General features: G+C 40.4%; 2 protein-coding genes across 3 annotated transcripts; both read right to left on the bottom strand.

The window, feature by feature from the left end:
- Positions 1-3,127: 3,127 nt before the first annotated feature.
- On the bottom strand, positions 3,128-8,389 carry LOC127768789 (uncharacterized). Of its 2 annotated transcripts, none has more exons than XM_052294435.1 (10): positions 8,167-8,389; positions 7,875-8,088; positions 7,618-7,778; positions 7,362-7,507; positions 6,208-6,270; positions 6,027-6,119; positions 5,421-5,582; positions 5,214-5,320; positions 4,464-4,603; positions 3,128-4,381 (listed from the first exon to the last, which is right to left on the bottom strand). In XM_052294435.1, exons 1-10 carry the CDS (start codon positions 8,267-8,269, stop codon positions 4,113-4,115), a joined length of 1,458 nt encoding a protein of 485 aa, XP_052150395.1. In that variant the 5' UTR covers positions 8,270-8,389; the 3' UTR covers positions 3,128-4,112. The 2 variants fall into 2 exon arrangements, with proteins under 2 accessions (XP_052150395.1, XP_052150396.1); XM_052294436.1 differs by having other exon boundaries at positions 3,151-4,381; positions 4,470-4,603; positions 8,167-8,384.
- An 840-nt stretch (positions 8,390-9,229) lies between these two features.
- Positions 9,230-15,727, bottom strand: LOC127766292 (uncharacterized). Its single transcript, XM_052291375.1, is given in 8 exon segments — positions 9,230-9,505; positions 14,425-14,488; positions 14,593-14,671; positions 14,756-14,892; positions 15,046-15,145; positions 15,217-15,462; positions 15,465-15,492; positions 15,584-15,727. Coding segments are annotated over 8 exon segments (1,074 nt in total).
- Positions 15,728-22,370: the final 6,643 nt, after the last annotated feature.

Genomic DNA, 22,370 nt, shown 5'->3' with positions numbered 1-22,370 from the left:
GCGGCGGCAGGAGGCATGCAGTGCAAAAAATAGTTCGGATTTGAAAATAAAAACAACGACAAAATAAACCGGATGGAAAAAAACAATGGACCAAAATAAACAGGAAGCTTTTTTATTAGGTATATATATAGATATAGATTTTCTGAGTGATCAAGTAATCGATCATAATTTTCCAACAATTTTAAATGGCTCAAAATAATGCCAAAGATAATTCTACAAATGACTAAATGAATTAAATCGGCGGAATTAAATAAAATCTTATTTTGGCCCATTACTTCCCTAACCGGCCCAAAAAATCGGCCTGGCCCGTTTACCGCGAGTGCGCGGGCTGATTGCACAGCGAACAGCCCATTTACCGGCAACGGCCAGACGCGGGCGCACTGAGCATGGCGAAGGGTGCATGGTCCAGTTATCTTCTGTGGCCCAAAGACCGCGTGGCCCAACAGCGGTGGCGACCTGACGCGGGACCGATCCGAGTCGTCCGATTTGATGGACGGCTCGGATTGGTTACACGCCGATGAAATTGCCGGCTGGAGGGGGGAGGGGTCTAAAAACCATAAACCTAATCCCCTTTCTCCCCTACTCTCCCCGATCCAATCTCCGGCGACACGAGAGAGAGGACAACGGTGATCCAATCTTTCTTCATCTCTCTCCCTTCTCCACCCCAGTTGTCGATGACCAGATCGACCACCGGCTCCAAGTCGTCGTTGCTGCTCACGTGGATCCACCACCGGCGCCTGGATCCCGTCGGATCTCCGCCTCCCTCTCGTGGGCCGCGTATCCATCCATCGACGGCGACGGGAGGGACAGATCCGGTGACCTCTTCCCCTCCTGCATGGATTCCGTCGTCTCTCGGGAGAAGATTTCAGACAATTCAGACCATCCGAGAAAAATATGCATAAACCTCTATACTTAGAAAAGTTTATACATATAAATTTTCGTGTGTAAATTTTGGTGTATAATTTTTCGTTTGTATAAACTTACTTGAAAATAAAAGATATTGTAGCAGAACGTGCACACACTTACCCAAACTGGGTTATCAAGGCGTAATCACGCGGCGGACAGGAGTGCAGTGCAGTCCATCTTCCATCTGCATCCAACAGACGCAATTATTCCTTCTTCAGGTCCACTGTCGCCGGTTGCCTGGCTCAATGTTGCCAAGAAGAATATTTTGGTCCGCTGTATTATGTTTTTTTTTTCAAAACTAGGCATATTATATTAAATTAAAGGGAAATTAAAATTATGATTACAACCAACAATGCTAATAAACTCTGCCAAACATAAAAGTATACGAACGAGCATCGACCATCATCTTCATTCTTCTGGTAAATCCTCAAAGTGGTGTCATCATATAAATTGGTGATCCAGACCCTAAAACTCATGTTGTCCATTGAACCATCGGAACCCAACAGAGAAGACTTTCTTTGTTGATACCTCTGTGATCGAATTAACAGTAGACAAAGTGAAACAAAAGATAAAATACAACCAAATCCAACTTCAAAAACACTATAGACAGCATACCCTAGACTTTCTAATATAAATACTGAAAACTTGAAGTGAAAGAAGCCCTAAAATTTACTATGTAATTGGTTTGATTGACTCACTGTATAATTCTCAAATTGCTCATAAATCTTGAAAGGGAAGAGCATAAATTGTTGCAAAGTTCAAATGTTCACAGTTCTTGCAAAGTTTAAATGTGCACAAGCCAAATTGAAGATTCCGAATGACTAAGTACCAAAGACGCCTTACATAGGAATAACCCTTATATTGAGGAATTAAGTACAAATGGCAACATTTTAAAGAGGAAAAGAACACTACAATACTTAAACCAAAATGTGTACCCGGAGTTTCGAAAAACAAAATGCACACCCGCATCAAGTCTACCTTATTTTTGATCTCTGAAATATCGATGCTTTTCACCAAATGGACTTCTTCCTTCACTAGGACCATAAGCATGTATAGTGTATACATGCAGGGTAGGGTGTACACTTCTCCTAGGTAACCACGGAAGGAACGGAATTACTAAATGGCATTCGATAGATTATTAAGGCTAAAATCTTACAAATTACCATTGAGGGATTTGCTTCACGATCCATGCTCTTTTTCTCCAGTGACACCTTCTTCTCCAGCTCCGACACCCCCGATGAAGACAGTGGAGTTAAGGTTTAAGGTCCTGGGTTGGGTTTGGGGATGGGATGGTGGAGGAAGGGGGAGAGGGAGGAGATCGTCGGGCTTAAGGGAATGGCTATGGGAGGCGGTGGACATGGGCGAGCGGTAGGGCGTCGGCGGTGCCAAAGCCATAGTGATAGAGGAGGGCGGTAGGGTGGGCCGGCATTGGTGGCAAGGGGGAAACCGAAGCTTGTGGTTAGGAGGAGGTGATTGGTGGTGGCGGATCCGTTGGCGGGAGCCATAGGAGATGGGGAAGACAACAGGGCAGGGGAACCTCACATCTTTAGCTTGAGGGATGTAGATCCTATGCAGTGCTGCTGCTGCTACAGTAGCAGTGGCTGACATGTGGTGCCAGACACACAATGACATGTGGGGCCGGACACACACATAAGTGTCTGTTACTACTAACAATCCTCACTATAGCTAGAGCAGGGGAAGGGGAGAATGGAGGAGGAGGAGGAGGCGGGCTAGGAGGGACCTCGCCAGTGCCGATCGTGCTTTCTGGCTAGCCGATGAGGCCGGGCAACATTGGAGCAGAAGGCGAGGGAATATATATTTTTTTTGGGGGGGGGGGGGGAAGGCGAGGGAATGTTCGTGGTGGCAAGGAGGGAGAAGGATAAGAGGGAGGGGCTAGGGTTAGGGGAGTCCACACAAATCTTAAAAGCCAAATTTATAAGATCTGGAGGGGGGTTTTCTCAAATAGATAAACCCTAAAATAAAATTCCGCTTTTAAAAGAAAAGCCCATAGCTACCCTAAGTAATGTAAAACCAGTCATCAGCTCATAATTTGGCAGCCCCAAAATGAGACCCTTTTTTTTTTCCAAAACTCTCACATCTTGTTTTCCGCGCTCACGCTTTTCAAACTGCTAAACGGTGCGTTTTTTATAAAAAGTTTCTATACGAAAGTTGCTTAAAAAATCACATTGATCCTTTTTTTTAAAAAAATAGCTAATACTTAATTAATCACGCGCTAATGAACCGCTCCGTTTTTCATACATGAGAGATGGGTTCCCAACACCCACCATCAAACACAGCCTAAGGATAATCATAAATTTATCACATCTCACATTGCTAGAAGTGTGGCATACCACAGACCACACAATTGTTTTTTTTTTGGTAGAACCACACAATTGTTGGTGTAGACCCAAGAACTATGAAATTGTGGCAAGACATAAATATGGGGATGTTTGGTTACTTACTAACTTTACCAAACCACATATTAGGTAAGGTGTGGCTACCACAAAATGTGTGGCTAGCATGCTAGCCACAATTTAGCCAAAGTTAGCCAAACATACAAGACATTTTGGGCCATATAGAGAAAAGGTGTGGCTAGCCATAGTTGAGTCATCAACTAAACAAGTGACTATAAAAAACTGTGGCATGACTCACTTTAGGCGTGGCAAGCTGTGGCATGCAACCAAACAACCCCATAGTAACCAACCAAAGGTTAGACTAAAAATTGTACACCATATCTAAGGTTTGACGTGGCAAAACATAACAGCCCTGTACTTCACAAAAGAATGTATCATAGAAGCTCCACAACTACAACTGTATCGGGCAGCTGGCATCCTCCGGTTTACATAAGCAGCCTCAGCGATGAATTGCGGTTGTACAATATAATCAGCTTGAGACTCACCGTAGCACCTAGAAGTTAGTACTATACTCCAGATGTTTCAACCCAACAAGAAACCTAACAGGGTATCCTACAAAATTTGCTTCCACAAAAGTAAATACGCCATCGTTACAGCTACTACAGATTCGCTTCCACAAGCAAATACACCATTGTTACAGCTGCTAGCTACCACTCAATTCATATACATTGAATACCTACCGCTGCAAGCACACTGAAGATACCACTACCAGGAAGAAAAACTGATATACAGCTCAAATCTATTGATTGGCAATTGAAACCAGATTACTAGATGGAAGATATCACACACAGCTTAAAACAGTCCGAACAAACGTTTCCGCTGCTGGCTCATGCTATTTTGGGGTGTTCTTTGTGGAGGAGTCACAGATATCCTGTCCACGTTTGCTAGTGCCCACCTGTTGAAATCAGGCGATGAGACCAGTTGTTTCATAGCTTTATGTGTCTCTTCTCTAGTGAATGCTGCATATTCCTCCTCTGAAAACTTTTTCCGCTCAGGGTTAGTGTGGAAGGTAGAATAGTAGCTATCCGTAGCAAGATCTTGAGACAATGTCTTCCTTGACCCTGTAAAAGCAAAAGATTTTAGGTCATTCACCAAACAATAATACCGAACTATGACATCATACAGGTAAAAGAAATGACAAACCCGTACGAAGTGAATTTCTTTTTGGTGTACTCCTCATGTATTCACCATGAAGCTTGCTAAATCCATCTTGGTGAGATCCATTCATGCTGGAGTACTCACCAAAACCTTCATAGCCGGTGGGAACAATGTTCGAAAATGCCCTGCCAAGAGATACAATCAGGTCATTGATGTGTTAACCATGTTATCAAAAGATTTGGTGGTAACAAAATGAAATGCATTCTTAAGGCAAAGGGACCCATTCATTTGGAGAAACTATTATCCACAAAGACATTATTCAGCGTCACCTCTACGAAACATAGTGTTATAAATGTAACCAAAAGGTTTTTGACAAAGTTGCATACATTCACCATCACATCTACAAGATAATACATTTAGAAAGATACAAGGACTAAGACATGAATTATTTCCCAGCATACCCAATTCCTGTCAGTGTTCCACTTTCTATTCACATCTAAAGTAATTACTCTGATGTTGCACAACATACTACACACATAGGAGAAAACATCTATTGGACTTAGCTGTGTGTGCACTGGCCAAGAATAATCAGCAGATACAAATAACAAAGTGCACTGGCTAAATCTATAAAAGTTAGGAACCCAACCATAAACAATAGAATATGAGGAACCCTGCTCTTACATAGTTACAATCAAGTCAAATTCTCCTTGATGACAATTGACAAGGGTTATGATCAATGCGAAAGTATGAGATGACTTCCCTGATAATAAGATATACGAATATATTGCATCTTACCTTGATAGGCACCGTAGAACTCTTGACTTTCCCTCAATCCTAGAAACTGCTTTGATGGCTGTGCAAAATAATAATGCTGAAAATGCAAAGAGATAGTCCAAAGAACTCTACACGGAAAAAAAGAACAAGCAAAAGCTTGTATGTCAGTTAACAGATAAGCAAATTATTAGGATTGTCAGTAAATAACAGGTCACTATAACAACTTACCTGCAGGATCATTACTGCAGAAATAATCAAGATAGCCCACTCAACAAAATAAGCCACACCAGCATCAACAGATCCTTCTTCTGTTAGCACAAGCTTACGGACACCCCAGTAACCAAACCAGGCTCCAGCTAAGATCACACTTACGAGAAGGAATACACCTAGCTGCAATAACATATATTGGATGTTGGTATGTCACAGGGAAAAGAGAAAATGGACCTTGAACGAATGATGCTTTTGAAAGCATTAGCAATATATTTATGGGATAATTTGACAGCAGCATATAAACTTGAAGGGAATACTAATGATAAATCATGGACTATCTCTTTATGGGACTATTATAACCAGACTATTTATCAACAAGAACTGGCAGAGACAAGCATAAGTAAATATTTGAAGAGAATATGAGATATTATCAAATTTATACATCACAGTAATCTATGAAAACGAACTTACAAAACACAAGCAGCAAACTGCAAAGTTGAAAATATTATACACTTGTACCTCCATAAAAGGTAAAGCTCTTTCTTCCATATGGCACATGTAATTGAAGGTGGAAACAGAAGTAGCAAATGAACCATAAGTAACCTACAAGGAGAACTTACATACAGGATTATGCATGTCTTCGGCAATCCCAATTTCCACAAGCACAGAACGTAAAAGTCCCGACAAATAGTGCAAAAAATATGTGGTCATGCCAACCTGTTTTGAGAAAACGTCATGAATCAGTGTTCCAAGGATATGGCATTGCAATCAAAGCAGAAACAAGTCAAATTGTATGAATACTCACAAGTGAAGAGTACACAAAAATTGCAAGAGAACTCTTTCTACCAGTGGGTAAAAGCTTCATTCCCTGAAAAAGAAGATAAAAATAGAAAAAATCAGACAGTAAGCTAAGAAAAGAACTAAAAAAACACTCCTAAGGTAACTGGTTGTCACATAAAATACTTGGAGGGACTACAGACAATCGTACCTCAGTTTAAGCATTTGGTACTGAAAATTCAATAAGCTAGACAGATTGGTTCATAAGAATCAACTTATGCTCATTGATAAAAAGGAGAAGGATAAGTCATCAATACAAAACTGTTAAAAATGCAAACACTATGAGGTTATTTGTCTCGATCATTTTCTTTCTTATTATGTTAGTGTTTTGCCCCATTTCTTTGTTTACATCCCACGACCCTTCCTTTCCATGGTAAAAGCTTAGGATCACCAAAGTGAATTTGGAAAAGGGTTCCAATATAGAAGCAGGAGACTTTCTCGCCTAACAGAACACGAGGGAAAAAAAATGGAAACACACATTTTATTATAAGCACATCAGAAAAGGAGGGAGAGTGTCCATTAAGCTGAAGCACTGAATGAAATGGCATGTTTTACATACAAGACAAAATTGCCAGCAAAACATAACAAACACCTAAATTCTCAATTCTTGATTCCTTTTTACAGAATATGACTTGCTAAGCATGATAACAGGTATCTAATCAGTTAGAGCTTTATTAATCACCAATGCAGTGTTGGTAACTGGAAACAAATGTAACAGAATAATATTTTTAAATTATACACCAGAATAGAAGACGTGCGAATGCAGATTACTTTGATAAACATGATAAGATGAAATAGGAATAGTGGAATGTCGTTGCGTGGAGTTTACAGTTTAAACATGATAACAAAACGTGATATTACTAATTGAAACAAAGGTAACAGAGAAAACCCTCTAGTAAAGAAAGTTTACAGTTTAAATTATGTTGTCCAGATGAGAAAATAACTTTGGTAATTCCATATATGCCACCCGCCTATGCCAATAATTCTTCTAACTGTCAATGCTAAGCATGATGTAAATATAACTTCCCAAACTATTACAACGATGGCAACACCCACCATACAAAACTTCAAACAATATCAATTGCCATATATATAGAACTTAGTGAAGATGGGTAAACTCACCTGGAAGAGTATAATCAGAATTACAAGGAAAATTCCAATCGTCATTGCTCCGCCATAGTAGAATACCACAGACTCGCTAAGAGTGTGCGCCACTGCCATCAGCACCATTCCCAGCAACAAGAACACCACCCTGTGAAGCAAGAACTCTGCAAACACAACCACAGAAAGCCCCCAAAGCACTCCCACATCAATATACACGCAAACGATGCCAGCAAACAGAACACAACTACTGAAACAAGGAGAAAGAAAACAGTACCTTCCTCCGTCGACACTATGATAGACCTCGAAGGGTCCGATGGCATCCGGAAATCGAGGACCCGGGTGTCGTACGGGGAGATGGCTTGCACCCATAGGCCGCTCTTGGCCATCTTATGGCACTGTGACGCCGCGCACTTGCATGGACCCACTGTGGCATTCCTACAAACACCAGCCGGGCCAACCAAAAGAAAAATCAGGCGAAACGCGCAGACATAGCAAGGAAGCGCTAGGGTTTATGTCCGCATTCCCACTTACCGGTGAAAGCAGAGCTCAAGTCCGCTGGGGCGGGTGGCGTTGGCTCGGACCCTGAGGGCGTGGAAGAAGCGCGACGGGTCGCGGAGGCGGGACGGGCGACCGCGGATATGCACGCGTGTGCAGAAGGGGCCACCGCCACCGCCGCCGCCCTCCCCGCCGCCGGCGAAGGGCGCGGCCGGCGGGAGACGGAGGGGGGACAGAGGGTGCGACGCGACTGCGAGGAGAAGGATGTTAAAAAACAGTTAGGGTTAGGGTTTGGTGGGGTTTGGGAGGGGAGAAAGTAAATACTTACCCGCGAGCTCGGCGGGGGTGGAGATGGAGGCAGCGGTGGTAGCGGCGGCGGCGGCGGCGAGGATGAGGAAGCAGAGAACGAGGCGGCGGTGGAGTGGTGGCATCGCGGCGGCGATTGAGGGATTGGGGATTTGTTTCGGGGCGATGGTAGGAGAAGACGGGGGAGGGAGGGAGGAGGAGGAGGAGGGAAAGGGTGGTTTAGCTTTGAAACAACGCCGTGGTCGGTGATAGCGCAGGATGGCGGTACGGCAGTAGCAGCAACATTAGGTACCTTGGTCGCGAAGGATTTTGCGAGTACGAACCCCCTACGAACCGGGGTCTTCGATGAACAGATAATGTTTTCTTTTTTTTTCTTAATACTAAAAAAAATGGCACGTGCAAGGGTAAGATAATTTTTAAATTTTATTAGATTATGTCCGTTGATGTCCCTGTTGCTTTCCCGATCTTATTTCCACGACGTCTTGCGGAACATATTTTTCACTATTCAGTTGTTCCATTTTCACTGGTTTTATAGAAAATTAAGGCTGTGTTTAGATCTAAAGTTTGGATCCAAACTTCAGTCCTTTTTTATCACATCAACCTATCATACACATACAACTTTTCAGCCACATCATCTTCAATTTCAACCAAAATCCAAACTTTATGCTGAACTAAACATATCCTAAGGTGATGAAAATTTAGTCATCGTCATCTCTATGCCTTACTGCTTGACACACCCCAAACCATGTCATCTACTCTAGTTTGATAAGCAACATGGGAGATGTGCCAACCACAATCGCGATGAAGATTAATACAAGCCACATAACCCCCGGCTTCTTGAAGGATCTTTGGTTAGATATTGTCACGCGTCGCGAGAATAGGAACATGGAACCTAAGATTTGAGAAATAAGTTCATTATACATCCCTCATCTCTTGCCCTTTATTCAAAAGGGTTAATCGGATCTATGCCACTGTAAATTTTGCAGTTTGGAAATATACTATTACTATTCATCTATTTAAAATCATGCCATTACAATTTTACAAGTGTTGGAGATATGCCACTATATATCCTTTCACAGCATTTTTTAAGGTCTTAGGACCAAATTGTCCCTTTCTTCTACCTTCATCAATTTCTTTTTCCCCAATCTCCCGTCCTCCAGCTTGACAAACTCCGACAAAATTATGTAGCCGGCCACGGCGCTGGACTGCACGGTGAGGATTGCAGTCTCGGCAAAGTTCAGAGAAGCCGCCGGCAGCGGTTGGTCCGTTGACGTCGACGACGGTGTGCTGGAAAGGCTGTTGTCGACGACAAGAGCGTTTGCCACATTGTTGGAGGCGTGGGCCGGTTGAGGTGTTGTGCCCTACCATACGACACAGCATATACGAACTAGCCTGTATACACATACACTCCTACCAACCTGGCATGGTTCAGTCACTGAGGCCCTGTTTAGATCCACACAGAAAATTTACACCCTATCACATCGAACGTTTGAACACCTGTATAAAGCATTAAATATAGGCTAAAAAATAACTAATTGCACAGGTTGCGACTAATTTGCGAGAAGAATTTTTTAAGCCTAATTGCTCCATGATTTCATAATGTGGTGCTATAGTAAACATTTGCTAACGACGGATTAATTATTCTTAATAAATTTATCTCGCTGTTTACTGACGGATTCTGTAATTAATTTTTTTTATTAGTGTCCGAACACTCTATACGACACCCTGTATAATATCCGATGTGATATGCCAAAATATTACACTCCTTAATATAAACACCCCTGAATACATGCAGCAAATGCATATCCGTATGTCTCTGCATATACACAATTACACACTACATAGGCCAACGTATTTTGTACGTTTCTGCCCCACATTACTGAATCCTAGCTTAAATGAGTGCAAGCAAGCTCTCACAACTGTGTGACACTCTGATGAGGACATCCTCCACTATTACCCGCTGGCAAAGACACAAAAGTCGGGCGGCGACCGTGTGAGCCTCTGAATAATTCCACATTTCTTAGCTTGGGAAGAGGAAGCCACCTTAAAAGGGAGAGCCACCCTTCCCCTATTGGACTAGTCTTTTAGGGAGATTGGGCATTTCCCTGAGTGGGTGTGCCTAAGAACTGTTGGGGTCCGGGCAACTATAATTTGTTGGGCCTCGACCAACCCCACCTGTGCCGGATTGTTATCATCTGGTATCAGAGTTGGGTCCTTGTTAAGGGAGTGGGAATGATGAGGACATCCTCCACTATTACCCGCTGGCAAAGACACAAAAGTCGGGCGGCGACCGTGTGAGCCTCTGAATAATTCCACCTTGCTTAGCTTGGGAGGAGGAAGCCACCTTAAAAGGGAGAGCCACCATTCCCTTATTGGACTAGTCTTTCAGGGAGATTGGGCTGCTTGGGAGGAAGAAGCCACCTTAAAAGGGAGAGCCACCCTTCCCCTATTGGACTAGTCTTTTAGGGAGATTGGGCCTTTCCCCGAGTAGGTGTGCCTAAGAACTGTTAGGGTCCGGGCAACTTTAATTTGTTGGGCCTCGGCCAACACCGCCTGGGCCGGATTATTATCACACTCTCCTCCAGCTCAATCGGCAGCGGTGTCCTGCGCGGCGGCTCTTCCAGCGCTACAGTCGGCGGCAGCCTGTGACATGAGCTGATGAGCTCATAGGAGTTCGTCGGCTGGAAGGAAGAGAGGAGAGAGGGGAAGGAAGAAGGAAGAAGAGGAGGGTAATTTGGTCTTAAAAAACAAAAAATGTTGTGAAAAGGTATATAGTGGTATATTTCCAATACATATGAAATTGTAATGGAATAGTACCAAATAGGTGAATAGTAATGGTATTTTTCTAAACCATAAAATTTATGATGGCGTGAAATTTATAACGCATCCCTCAACCGTAAAATCGGGTATAATGCCTTCCAACTTCAAAAACAGGTGCAAATTGTCTCCTTCGTTGGTTTGGAAAGTGATTTCTAGTGACGTGGCAGTGGACCCACATGTCAGCGACCTGCACCTCATCTCATCGTTACGTCAACTGCAACTTTGGCAGCCGCGTGATCCGCTGCGTCCATAACAAATCGAATGGCCAATGTTAAGGCAGGACTGTACCTCATCACTGCTCGGAAGAAAACAAGGTCACCGACGCCTCGGCTCTTCCGCCAGTTGTCGTGCGAAAAGATAAGGAAGGCGAAATAGACTTACTAAGATTTGGAAGAGCCTATGTGTGTGTCCGGTCCCACATGTCATTGTGTGCCTGGCACCACATGTCAGCCACTGCTACTGCAGCAGCAGCACTGCATAGGATCTACATCCCTCAAGCTAAAGATGTGAGGTTCCCCTGCCCTGTTGTCTTCCCCATCTCCTATGACCAAGAGCAAAAGATAAGGAAGGCGAAATAGACTTACTAAGATTTGGATATTTCTGATCCAATTTTTTTCATGTGCAAGCCCACTTCCCTCCTCTCTTTTCCCCATCCATTTGGGCCACCTCTTCCTTCTCCTCCTCGGCCCAACAGATGTTCGGCCCATCAAGCTAGCCTAGGTTTCCTCCCTTTCTCTGACTGGCACATCGGGCTCACTGGGCCAGCTTGGTCGTCTTCCTCCGGACGAGACCGAATTCCATTGTCGCATAGTGTAGAAGTCGATCCCCTTCTCAAATCGAGCTTCTCTACTGCTTCTCCTTTCAAATTGGATGCGAAAACGGAATCCCCTCAATCTCCTCTCCATTTCTCCTCAACCAATTTTAGTTAAGCCTAACGAAATCCGGTGGATTTTGGTCCCCTCATATGATATCGTCGAGTAGGAATCGGAAAATGACTACACAAGGAAGACGGGGAAGACGCTCGCACGACACGGACGTACGCAAAAAAGGATGAATCGGAATGTGACGAACAGAAAGTTGTGAAATTTTAAGTAGTTGAGATATAGATTTTGAAATATAAGCAAATTAATAATATATACCATTCCAATAAAATAGTTAATGTGTATTGACATCATCATAACATCAACATGTTATCAAGTTTTATCTGTGTATAGGTACCATATATAGTACCTCGGTACCATATATTTTTCTATGGTGTCGTTCTGACGTAAGTATAGTATCTATACTCTACCCTACCCCTAATACTAGCCTAGATTTGGTATCAAGTTATCGTGTTTACGTTAGCATATGATGTTATCATTTAAAGTGTTTTGATGGACCAAAGGTATACACCGTTGTGTAGTTCTCTTATAAAATAACTAGAGCGGGAGCGCGCTTTGCGCGCTGCACCAGCTTATCTGGATCAAAATGCGTTTGTTCTTTTTTGGGAAATTAGCTGTGTTTTTCCTTTTTTGGAAAATTGGCTGTGTTTTTTTTTCCTATTTTAGGTGGTGAAAAAGAATGAATTAGTTTGAAGCATTGAATTGTAAGCATTTGTGAATAAGGGTATCAAGATGGATAGCTTATTACTGTAACGGCAGGCATTTTACTCGAACTACTTAGATAGTATAAAGGCATGTCATTCAGCTAGACTGCATGCATATACATACTATGTTCTACAGCATTGGTAGCAGATGTAGTAGCATCTTAGATCATACAATGCTAAGGAAGGTAGATAAGGAAACACTTATATACAATGATAATCATGACAAAAAGCCATGAACAAAAGATCTTGGTTCTTTAGTCCTGGGTAATTTCACAACTGCCATCTGTCTTCTAGCTGGGACATAGCTTTGTACATATATATAAACAAAAGTCTTGAGATGGATTGCACGTCGACAACTCATTCATTGTGTAGATGAATTAAGAGCTGTGAGATTAGGAATGCCTTTAAATTGCTAATTTGTTATGTGTAGATAGGTGAGTTTGTGTTTGAGGAGTAACCTGTCATTGCCTTTTTGCTGGGCACCATCCTTGAACAATTTCTTAGCAACCGGAGGTGTTGCTGTAGATGTAGGCCTTCCTCTGTTTATTGAAACGATGTATTAGTTACAATGGAAGAAATCTTTATTATTGGAATGCACCTAGGAGTGATCAAAGCACCTTTTTTTGGCTGGGGTATCTGTAGGGGAGGATGGGGTTGCTTGTTTGGCTTCTTCAGCAGTTTCTGGTAGTCCCTTTCCCTTGTAAAAGAAGTGGCGGTTAAGTCTTAATGAATGAGATGAAAGGAAAGAGATGTAGTAGTACCATATTTTCAGCAGTATCAGGCAGGACAACAATTGAAGATTTATCATGTGAGGTGTTTTCTTCAGCTTTTGTGTCAGTTTTGGGCTTGCAAAATTAGGAAAGAAGTGAGAGTGGATGTAATTCAGTATGAGTGACAACAAGTTTAAGGGTGGCTATAAAGTGGTTACCTTATCATCAGTTTTAGGTTTGGTCTTGCTAGACTGCATGTGAGACACTGAGACAACAATGCTTTTCTTGGTAGGTGTTGAAGAACTTGATTTGCTAGTTGGGGTGTCCTGTGTTCCCTGAGCGATAGTGAACTTGGTTGGTGTTGAGATGGTTTGTCTTGGTTGAATGGGCTGCTGTGATTCATTGCTTGTTTCATTTGGTGTTGGTGCTGTTTGGACAGAGCTGCTTGAGCTTGCTAAGACAATAGCTAATGTCACTTGTGAAGCATCTGGGGACATAAGGAGTAGTGGCTAGTTTGAAGCACCAGCGGATATAATGCTATTAACTTGTAGGCACTCTTGACTTCTCATAACAGTATCCCGCGTAAAGCTAACATTCCATGGAAAATTGCTGCCAATAAGTGACGTGATTTCACTTGGAATGTATTCACTGTTTGGTGGATTTTCTTCAATGAGAGATTCTATGGGCATGCGTAGTAGCCGTTGTGCGATCCTTCCGAAAAGGATAAATGTAGCATTAGCATCATCATCGCCGGCAATTAATACTACTTTGTACCTGCATGAAAAATGGATATGGCTATAGCAATGTGTGGATGATAATTGCTAAAGATGTAAGAGGACAGAGCGTGTTTTGTTATGAACCTTGGATCTGGTATTCCAATGTTAGAATAGCTGGAGCATCTATAGCTGGAGCCATATGGTTTTGAAGTTTTGTAGCATATTCGACATGAATTGTACCACCAAGAATATTCATTACATATCCTTCTGACAGTCACATTTACTATAAAACGTGTTCCCTACATAAGAAGACAATGAAAATATCATATTGGTAATTTTATCATCAAAAAGTGGATAGATGTTGTTAGATGTGTTCTGGAGATAGTGTCAACCTTGTGTTTGTGAGGGTTGATATTAAGGATTTCTGCAATACTCTTTTCTTCTGGTACATCCTGGTTGTATCCTGTAGCAGGCTCATCAACCCACTTGATTGGCTGAAAGTTTGTGCTAAAGCTACATAGAAGAATTGTATCTTAGATTAATGGATACTGCGAAAACCTTGAAGAATACAGTGGTGCACATAGATTGTAAGAATAACGTTAAATAAATTAAATTACCTCTCATTTAGTTCTGCTACTTTAGGAATATTTAGATTAATATACCATTTGCATGGTGAGCTTGCAGTTAGTGTAAGGCCTATATATGTGGAGGAAATTATTAGATATTGTTAGTTGCATGTAGTCAATACTACAGTAATTGAAAGTTTAGAAAGAAATGTACCTAATCCTCTATAATCTTTCACAAGTGTTCCAACAAACACAACAACTTGAGCTTGAGTTTGACCAGCATTGTATATGTCATCAGCATCAAAAGAGGTTGCTCTTTCTCCCCAGAGTGTGACAGGAAGAGTTGAATTGCTAGTTTTGTAGATTTGGAGGGGAAAAAGTGATTTAATTGTAATTGGAAGAGATGACTTAGTGTTAAGAATATGTGAGATAGTTTGTGTGAATGCTAGCGAAAAAGATTAAGTAAATAATAAACATGTAAATATTTAGTTGTACTAAACTAACCTTGCATCGCGGATCTGTATTGTCCTTTTTAAACTCTCAGCGTTTCTGGACTTAGGACGTATAGTAGTGACTGCACCAACTTCAGTGATATGGCATATAAATTTAATAAAATGATATGGCATTGCAGAAGATGTATATAACAATAATTGCAACACAATAAAAGTATGTTATTACCAACGTAGAATGAATTTTTCTCGACAAGGGAAGGAACATCTTCGAATGGTGTCAGTGAAAATGTAATACCAGGGAAATGAGGAGGGACATTAATGTGTTCTTCAAGTGTTGTCCATTTACTGAAGAGGATCATTAGGTTGTTTGCAACTGGCCTGTATGTTCTGTTTGCAGCCCTAACAGTGAATGAGTCAATGTAGTAAACCTTTTCTTCCTTAAGGAGAGGTTTCATCTTTTCTGTTATGGGGGGTAAATTTGGGCATGTATGCTAGTCCCCTGCAGATTATAAATACAAATCATGTTATCAAGAGAATTATTGATATAGTAAGGCAAATATAGAAAATGGATTTGGCACGTAAATTATTACCATTTCATCGAGTAAGACAAGATCAGTGTGGAAAATTTTTGTATCATCGTTGAGATCAGTAAAGTTCCATAGCCTGGAGACCCTTGCAAGGATTCTTTTGTTTGAATCTCCAAATGATAGCTGTGAAATCAGTACATGCGCCATATGGAATCTGCAATAAGCACAAAATACTTTTAGTATAGACAAAACAACACTACTATATATGTACAAGAAAATGTTACTAAGAAGAACAGTACATATAACTGCAGCGGACAAATCATATACTATGTATATAGTATATGGTACATGTGAAGGAGGTATATTTATTCCAAAATATATGTACAAAATTGCTTCTTTTTTAGGGTAAAAGAGGTTAAGCATGGAGCGGCAAAGCCTGCAACAGAAAGGTATTTCAATTATTATTGATAATTTAAGAGAACACATAAACATGATATATGGAACAGTGTGTTGAAAAGCACCGCTGGCAATGTAGCGCTAAGCACTTCGGTGTAAACAATATTTCTTGTTTGTGTACCACATGATCCATCGTCATTCTCAATTAATATTTTTAAACCTTATCGGTTTGTTGCTCTTGAAATAGCAACGTACAATTGCCCATGTGTGAAAACAGGTTTTCTGAGATATACACCTACTCGTTGAAGTGTTTGACCTTGGCTTTTATTGATAGTCATTGAATAACAAACACAAACAGGGAATTGTCTTCTTTGTAATGTAAAAGGCCATTTCATTTTGGTAGTACTTAGTGTTATCCGAGGTATGTAAACAGATTCACCAATGTTTGATCCAGTTAGTATGATACATTGAAGAATTACATAGCCCAATTAATTGATTCAGATTTCGAAGTAGCATGACCACAACCGCTTCTTTAAGAATAAGTCTATGTGTAGGGAAGTTAGTAGCGTCTATTGAGTTAAGAAACTCAGGTGGATATAGCAAGTCAAAATTTGGTATTTGTTCAGAGCATTTTGATATTGTATCACAACTTGAGTATACTTTTGCATCTCCAGGAAGCAAACCAATAATATAGTCATTTATTTCATCAACTGTTGTATTATTAGGGCAAACAATTGCACGTGAAGCTAGGTATTCAGGATTTTTGTATGATGCAAGGAAATCAGGGTATACTTCGCTGACAATGGCATTTATTTATCACCATCAGTTATAATGAGTAAATCATCAGGAATTGTGATCCATGTAGGATAGCTTTCACCTTCCTTTGCTATCATAGGTAAAGTTCCATCACCAACAGCGAAAACCCACTGGCTAAAATCATCCATGTCCTTTTTTTCATTTTCAGGTAGCATTGGATTAAGTAATCTCATGTTTATATTCATAGTTAATATTGTCACATGTTTCCATAAGTCTGAGTTTGTGACCGATGCATTGATTATAGCACTACGGGAGCCTTTAGGAACAACTGGCAATATTTGTCTGAAGTCACCGCCCAGGACAACAGGTTTTCCTCCAAAAGGTATAATAGAATTTAAAGGGCATGTCTCAGAAAGTATATCACGTAATGTGCGGTCTAGTGCTTCAAAGCATCGCCTATGTGTCATTGGAGTTTCATCCCATATGATTAATGCAGTCTCAATTAAAAGCTCAGCAAGCATAGTTCCTCGTTTTACATTGCAAATACTTGTTTCATCAATGTCAATTGGTATTTTTAAATCGAGAATGAGCTGTTCTGCCTATAGGTAATAGCAGTGACGCTACGCCCGATGAAGCGACGACAAGAACAATTTTATTATGTGATCTAAGTTTTGCAATAATAGCATTCCACAGGAATGTTTTTCCAGTTCCACCATGGCCACACACGAAGAAAAAACCAGGTTGATTCGCAGCAACACGAGAAGTTATGATGTCGAAAATGTTTTTTTGATCATTGTTCAATTGGTGTATCAAAGAATTTGCATGCATGCTTAACATAAGTGGATCAAGTGCAAGTTCTTCTTCAATCAATCTATTATTACCAGGAATATGTGGTACAGACGATGGATGTGGCAGGTTAAAATCCTTTATATTACCACCACTATTCGCAAACACATTAGCAAGTTCGTGGAGAAGAAGATTAAGCAAATGGTCAGGTGGAATGATACAATTCGGGTTATCCAATGCTTTTTTTAGTTTGCTATGTATATCATCTGTCATATATAACCAATACTTGTCAAACAATGATCGCACATCACTAACAGAGCAGTAAAGAAGTATAGTCACAAAAAGTTGTCTAAGCTGCTGTGAAGATGCAGAGACTATTGCTTCATCGAAAAGTAGATACCATTCATTGTCCCCCTCAAGGAGCCCTCGTGCCTCACATGCTTCTCTAAATGTGGCATAGACAATATTATTAAATGTACGCACATCAGCATAACTTTGAGCGCCTTTAATAATCATTAACAACATGCGTAGGTAGTAAAGTTCACCAGCAGTTGGATGCACATAATATATTCTACCAATTTTTGCAGCAGGTGTTCGCTGGCGCCATACTCTAGATGATGACTCCCATGACCACTCTTTCGGAAATTCACAGTATGTTAATGAACGGGCTTTAGAATATTTTTTGTTAGCTTCAAACCATTCAGTTAACATTGAACGCTTCGCAGCAGGACTTTCAAGCACTGTTCGTAAGTCCGATCCTTTCTCATATCTAACATAGTTTTTCCCAGGTAAGTGGACAACCAATCGTTCAACAAGAGGTACTCTATAGTGTATATCAAATTCAAACAATCGATGAAGTGCCTCACAGGTCGAAAGAAATCTTGCATCCATGTATTCTAATATTTCATCACGTGGAGCAAGGTCATGATTCGGTGATGCATTTGTTGTCTTAGTTGTTGTTTCGAAGTAGATTTTAGCTTGGTCTTGGCCTTTCGTGATATATTTAAATAAATATTTTATCAAATTTGATTTGTTACACCACTCAACATTTATGTGTGCCTCGTATTTTTTAAGCAATTTCATGTTATAGGGGACAACAGATCTATTATCCAAGGGAATTACATTTTTTATAATACATCGTCCATCATTTCTTCGTCTATAAATTGTAAAACCAGCTTCATCAATAATGGTTTCATCTTGAAAATCTTTAGGGTAGTTTTTTGAGCATTTATCGTTTTACATGCAAGGACAACTTTTGTTTGCATCACCACAGGGACTATGCATCATGAACTCGCTAACCAATTCATATCCTAGTCGATCAGTGTCATAATCGGGTATTTCAGCACAAATGAAGCCATCTATGATAGATGCTGACACGTCAGTAGTGGGAGCTGCGAGCCAAACCAAGCAATGTATGTGCGGAAGCCCACGTTTCTGGAACTCAACAGTGTAGAGGACTGTAATAATTTAAGAGAGAATACTATGAGTGTGCTATCCTTAATTCAATATATTCTATGGACCAAGAGGGTATAAGAATACGTGCAAGAACTTTACCAAAAGTTCTGCCCTCTCTAATATCAGTTATGAATTCATTAACCTTCATATTAAATACACGAACAATGATATCGGCTCTATCAGATGGTTGTTGACCAGGCTCAAATCGAATCGCTTCAGCAATATCTTGCCATTTTGAATTACATGTATATGTCACAAAGAGGTCAGGTGATCCATAAACATGGCATATTGCCATTGCATCTTGATAGTTCATCACCATATACCTTCTCCCTCCAATGAAACTGGCAGGAAGTATGACACGCTTTCCAATTGAATCACCATCAGTGACACCTTTATCAATCGCATCTACGATCCCATTTACAGACTCACCACGTAACTCTTTTTGATGGTCAATGAAAAATTGTAGTCTATTAGCTTCAATTGTAGAAAATATATCAACATCAATTTGATCACTTAATCGACCATAACATGTCAAAGGATTTGGTTCATTTAGTCTATAGTGTATCATATATCTATAATATTCTGGCATTGTGACGTATTTTCTTCCAACTCCGTCATAATTATTATATTTAATGCCAAGATGGAATCCGCGTTCACCATATGGGAATAACAAAGGGTACTGCAAGGCCATATAAGATGGGTGCAATGGAGAAATCTGGTGCAGTCCATGGTTTTTATCATACACAAGCACATCAAATTTGTATTCTTTTGCAGAAAATTCACCCACTATTATTCCAGCGATTTCACCACTTGTTGGTAGGTTATACTGAACATCGTCTTTTGCGTTGCAGCCTAAAAGGCGAAGGGTTATTTGCTGATCACCATGTTCAGAAAGACGTTCTTTAGCATATCTAAAGTTTTGGACAAGGGCATTCTCAGCATCAAACATCGATGACAGGGCAGTAAGTATTTCAGGATCTACTTTATCTACATTATCACCATCATTTTCAAATATATTTAGCCTGTTTTGTATTTCATTTTCTGCATCATAGATGTATAATTGAGCGAATTTTGGAGGTGAACCACGAGATGGCACAAGAGTACCAATTCGGTGGTGCACAACTCCATTGATCTTGAAAACATAAGGTGCATTCCCAGTATTAATCGATTTGTCAACAATAGCACCCATTGAAGTGAAAGCAAACATTGAGTTATATGATCGTATTTGTCTCAAAAATCTTTTTGATCGTGCATCACCATTAAAGTTTAATAATGTTGCAAGTTTAATAATGTTGCAAGTGGTTCAGGAGGACGTAACTTAGGTAATTGTATTTGACCACCTTTGCAACATACATTGTAAACTATTTTTCTTTTCGTGATAGCAGAAGTGCTTTTGACTCTTTCTTGGTACCAAAACATGGCACCACAATATGGGCATTCATATGTTGGAGGACCGTAGTATGATCTGTCTGGGTACAATGCTGCAATGCATGTATTGAAGAATGTCAGAAAGTTTTTTTTCGGAACAAAAATAGTATAGTTTGTATTTAGTATAGTGTGCAAACCCTTTAGTGATTGAATATATTCTTTATCGGCCCGTGATGAACTACCGATGCTCTTAGTGTTGATAGCTGCAGTGTACAAATATAGGGGAAATGATGAACCCAGATACGAAGAATAACACGGTCCACATCTAAGAAAATTGAAATAGCATACCATGTCTACGGCCTTCAGTAGGCGACGGAGGTATTTTTGAACGCAAGAAGCAACGCCTTTGTCTATTTAATTTAGTCAATTCAGGTGCAAAATCCATGAGTGATCTCTTACGGTCACTTTGTTCACTCGCTTGATTTGGTATGATTATAGCATGTTCTATATGCATCGCAGGTTGCCGAGAAAGAATATTTGCAACTCGTATTTGCCGGCTAGCACGAACTCTGCGTACTCTATTGATACTTTCTTCATTCATCTGTGAAAACATTTCACGCATACAGATCGAAGGAATTGAGGGAAAAAATTACAGGCCCCAACTTAAATCAAGAGATAAAACAACACATGGTCCGTTGTTCCATATTACATTATAGATGTTCATGATATTAAGTTAAGCATAGCTGCAGTCTTGCAGAAGGGCCTATATGGATTTAAAGTACGCACACATAGGAACAATAAAAAAACTACGATGATATGAATCCGAGCTTACTATTGTCAATAAAATAACTAAACTATATTGAACAACATGCGCAAGTGATATCGTTAGAAAGTGATTGTCTGTATGATCGGCATGATTTAAACCGTCAAATACAACCTAAAAGCAAATTAAAGGGCATATCATCCTAACTTTCTGTGCACTACCATTGACTGAAAACTATAATCGTGCACTACAAAATCATATAGTCAGTAGCTACAGGCTCGTGCGTAGTTTCAATGAGATCTGTCGTTTCACCGAAAAAAATAATGGCTACAACTCAACTGGGACAACAATGGATGGAACAAGTAGTTCTATGGCTGCAAGCAACCTATCATCATAATGAAATTCCCAAAGAAAAGAAGGGGTCAGAAGCATCAGCTGTCGTACAGCAATATTCAGTAGGGAAACATGAAAGACATCTATGGCTAACTACAAAGGAAGAAAGATGGCCATGGAAAGTTGGAAACATAAGCTTTGACCATATATCTAATGACGAAATACCGAGGAGAAGGTAAGAAGTATGTATATATAAGAAGGCGACATACTATCATCGCAAGATAAAGTCGAGAAGAAAGCTATGCACACCCATCGACTTAACAGATAGTAAAAGGAACAAATTGGTCGTTATAACAATTGTGACAATTGTAACTTGTAGCGTCTCTCTTTTGCTACTAATACCCAAAACTATAGGGGGAAGAACACTTTCACTATATGCACACAGCACAGAACCATCTAATTATATAAAAAAAATAACAAAGCTAGGGAGGAACTGCAGTTGCACACACATAAACTTACAGGGGCACACATATACCATATAATATCATGCAAAGAATTAAACTACCAGAGAAATATAGTAATGCATAACAATAAAGAAGAAGAAAATACCTTCAGCACAAAGGCGGACCGAACTGACAGGAAGGGGAAAAGGCAGGGAAACCAGAGCAATATCAACCCCTAATTAAACAATAGACTGAAACAGCAAACTTCGCAGCAAGGAAAGAGAACCAACACTATCTTCAGCGAATAAACAACCAGAGCTGCATGGTACAAACATCATGGTTAGACACTAACAAGTTTAAATCTAACGCGTAACAGTAGAAGAACTCCTCAGAGAAATGCCAGACTGAACAGAAGGATGAACTGAAATTACCTGCCAAGTATTTCCAGCAGCTCTTGCACGTCTGACTAAAAGTAATTAAGAACCTTTGAAGCTCCGATGCAACCCATGCAGATCTTCTCCCCTAACAAAATAGGAAAGATCAAAGCAAA

This window comes from Oryza glaberrima, chromosome 3 (genome assembly GCF_000147395.1).
Source record: "Oryza glaberrima chromosome 3, OglaRS2, whole genome shotgun sequence".
NCBI classification, from domain to species: domain Eukaryota; kingdom Viridiplantae; phylum Streptophyta; class Magnoliopsida; order Poales; family Poaceae; genus Oryza; species Oryza glaberrima.
The sequence above is the reverse complement of the archived record's forward strand: the minus strand, read 5'-3'. Positions and strand labels throughout refer to the sequence as shown.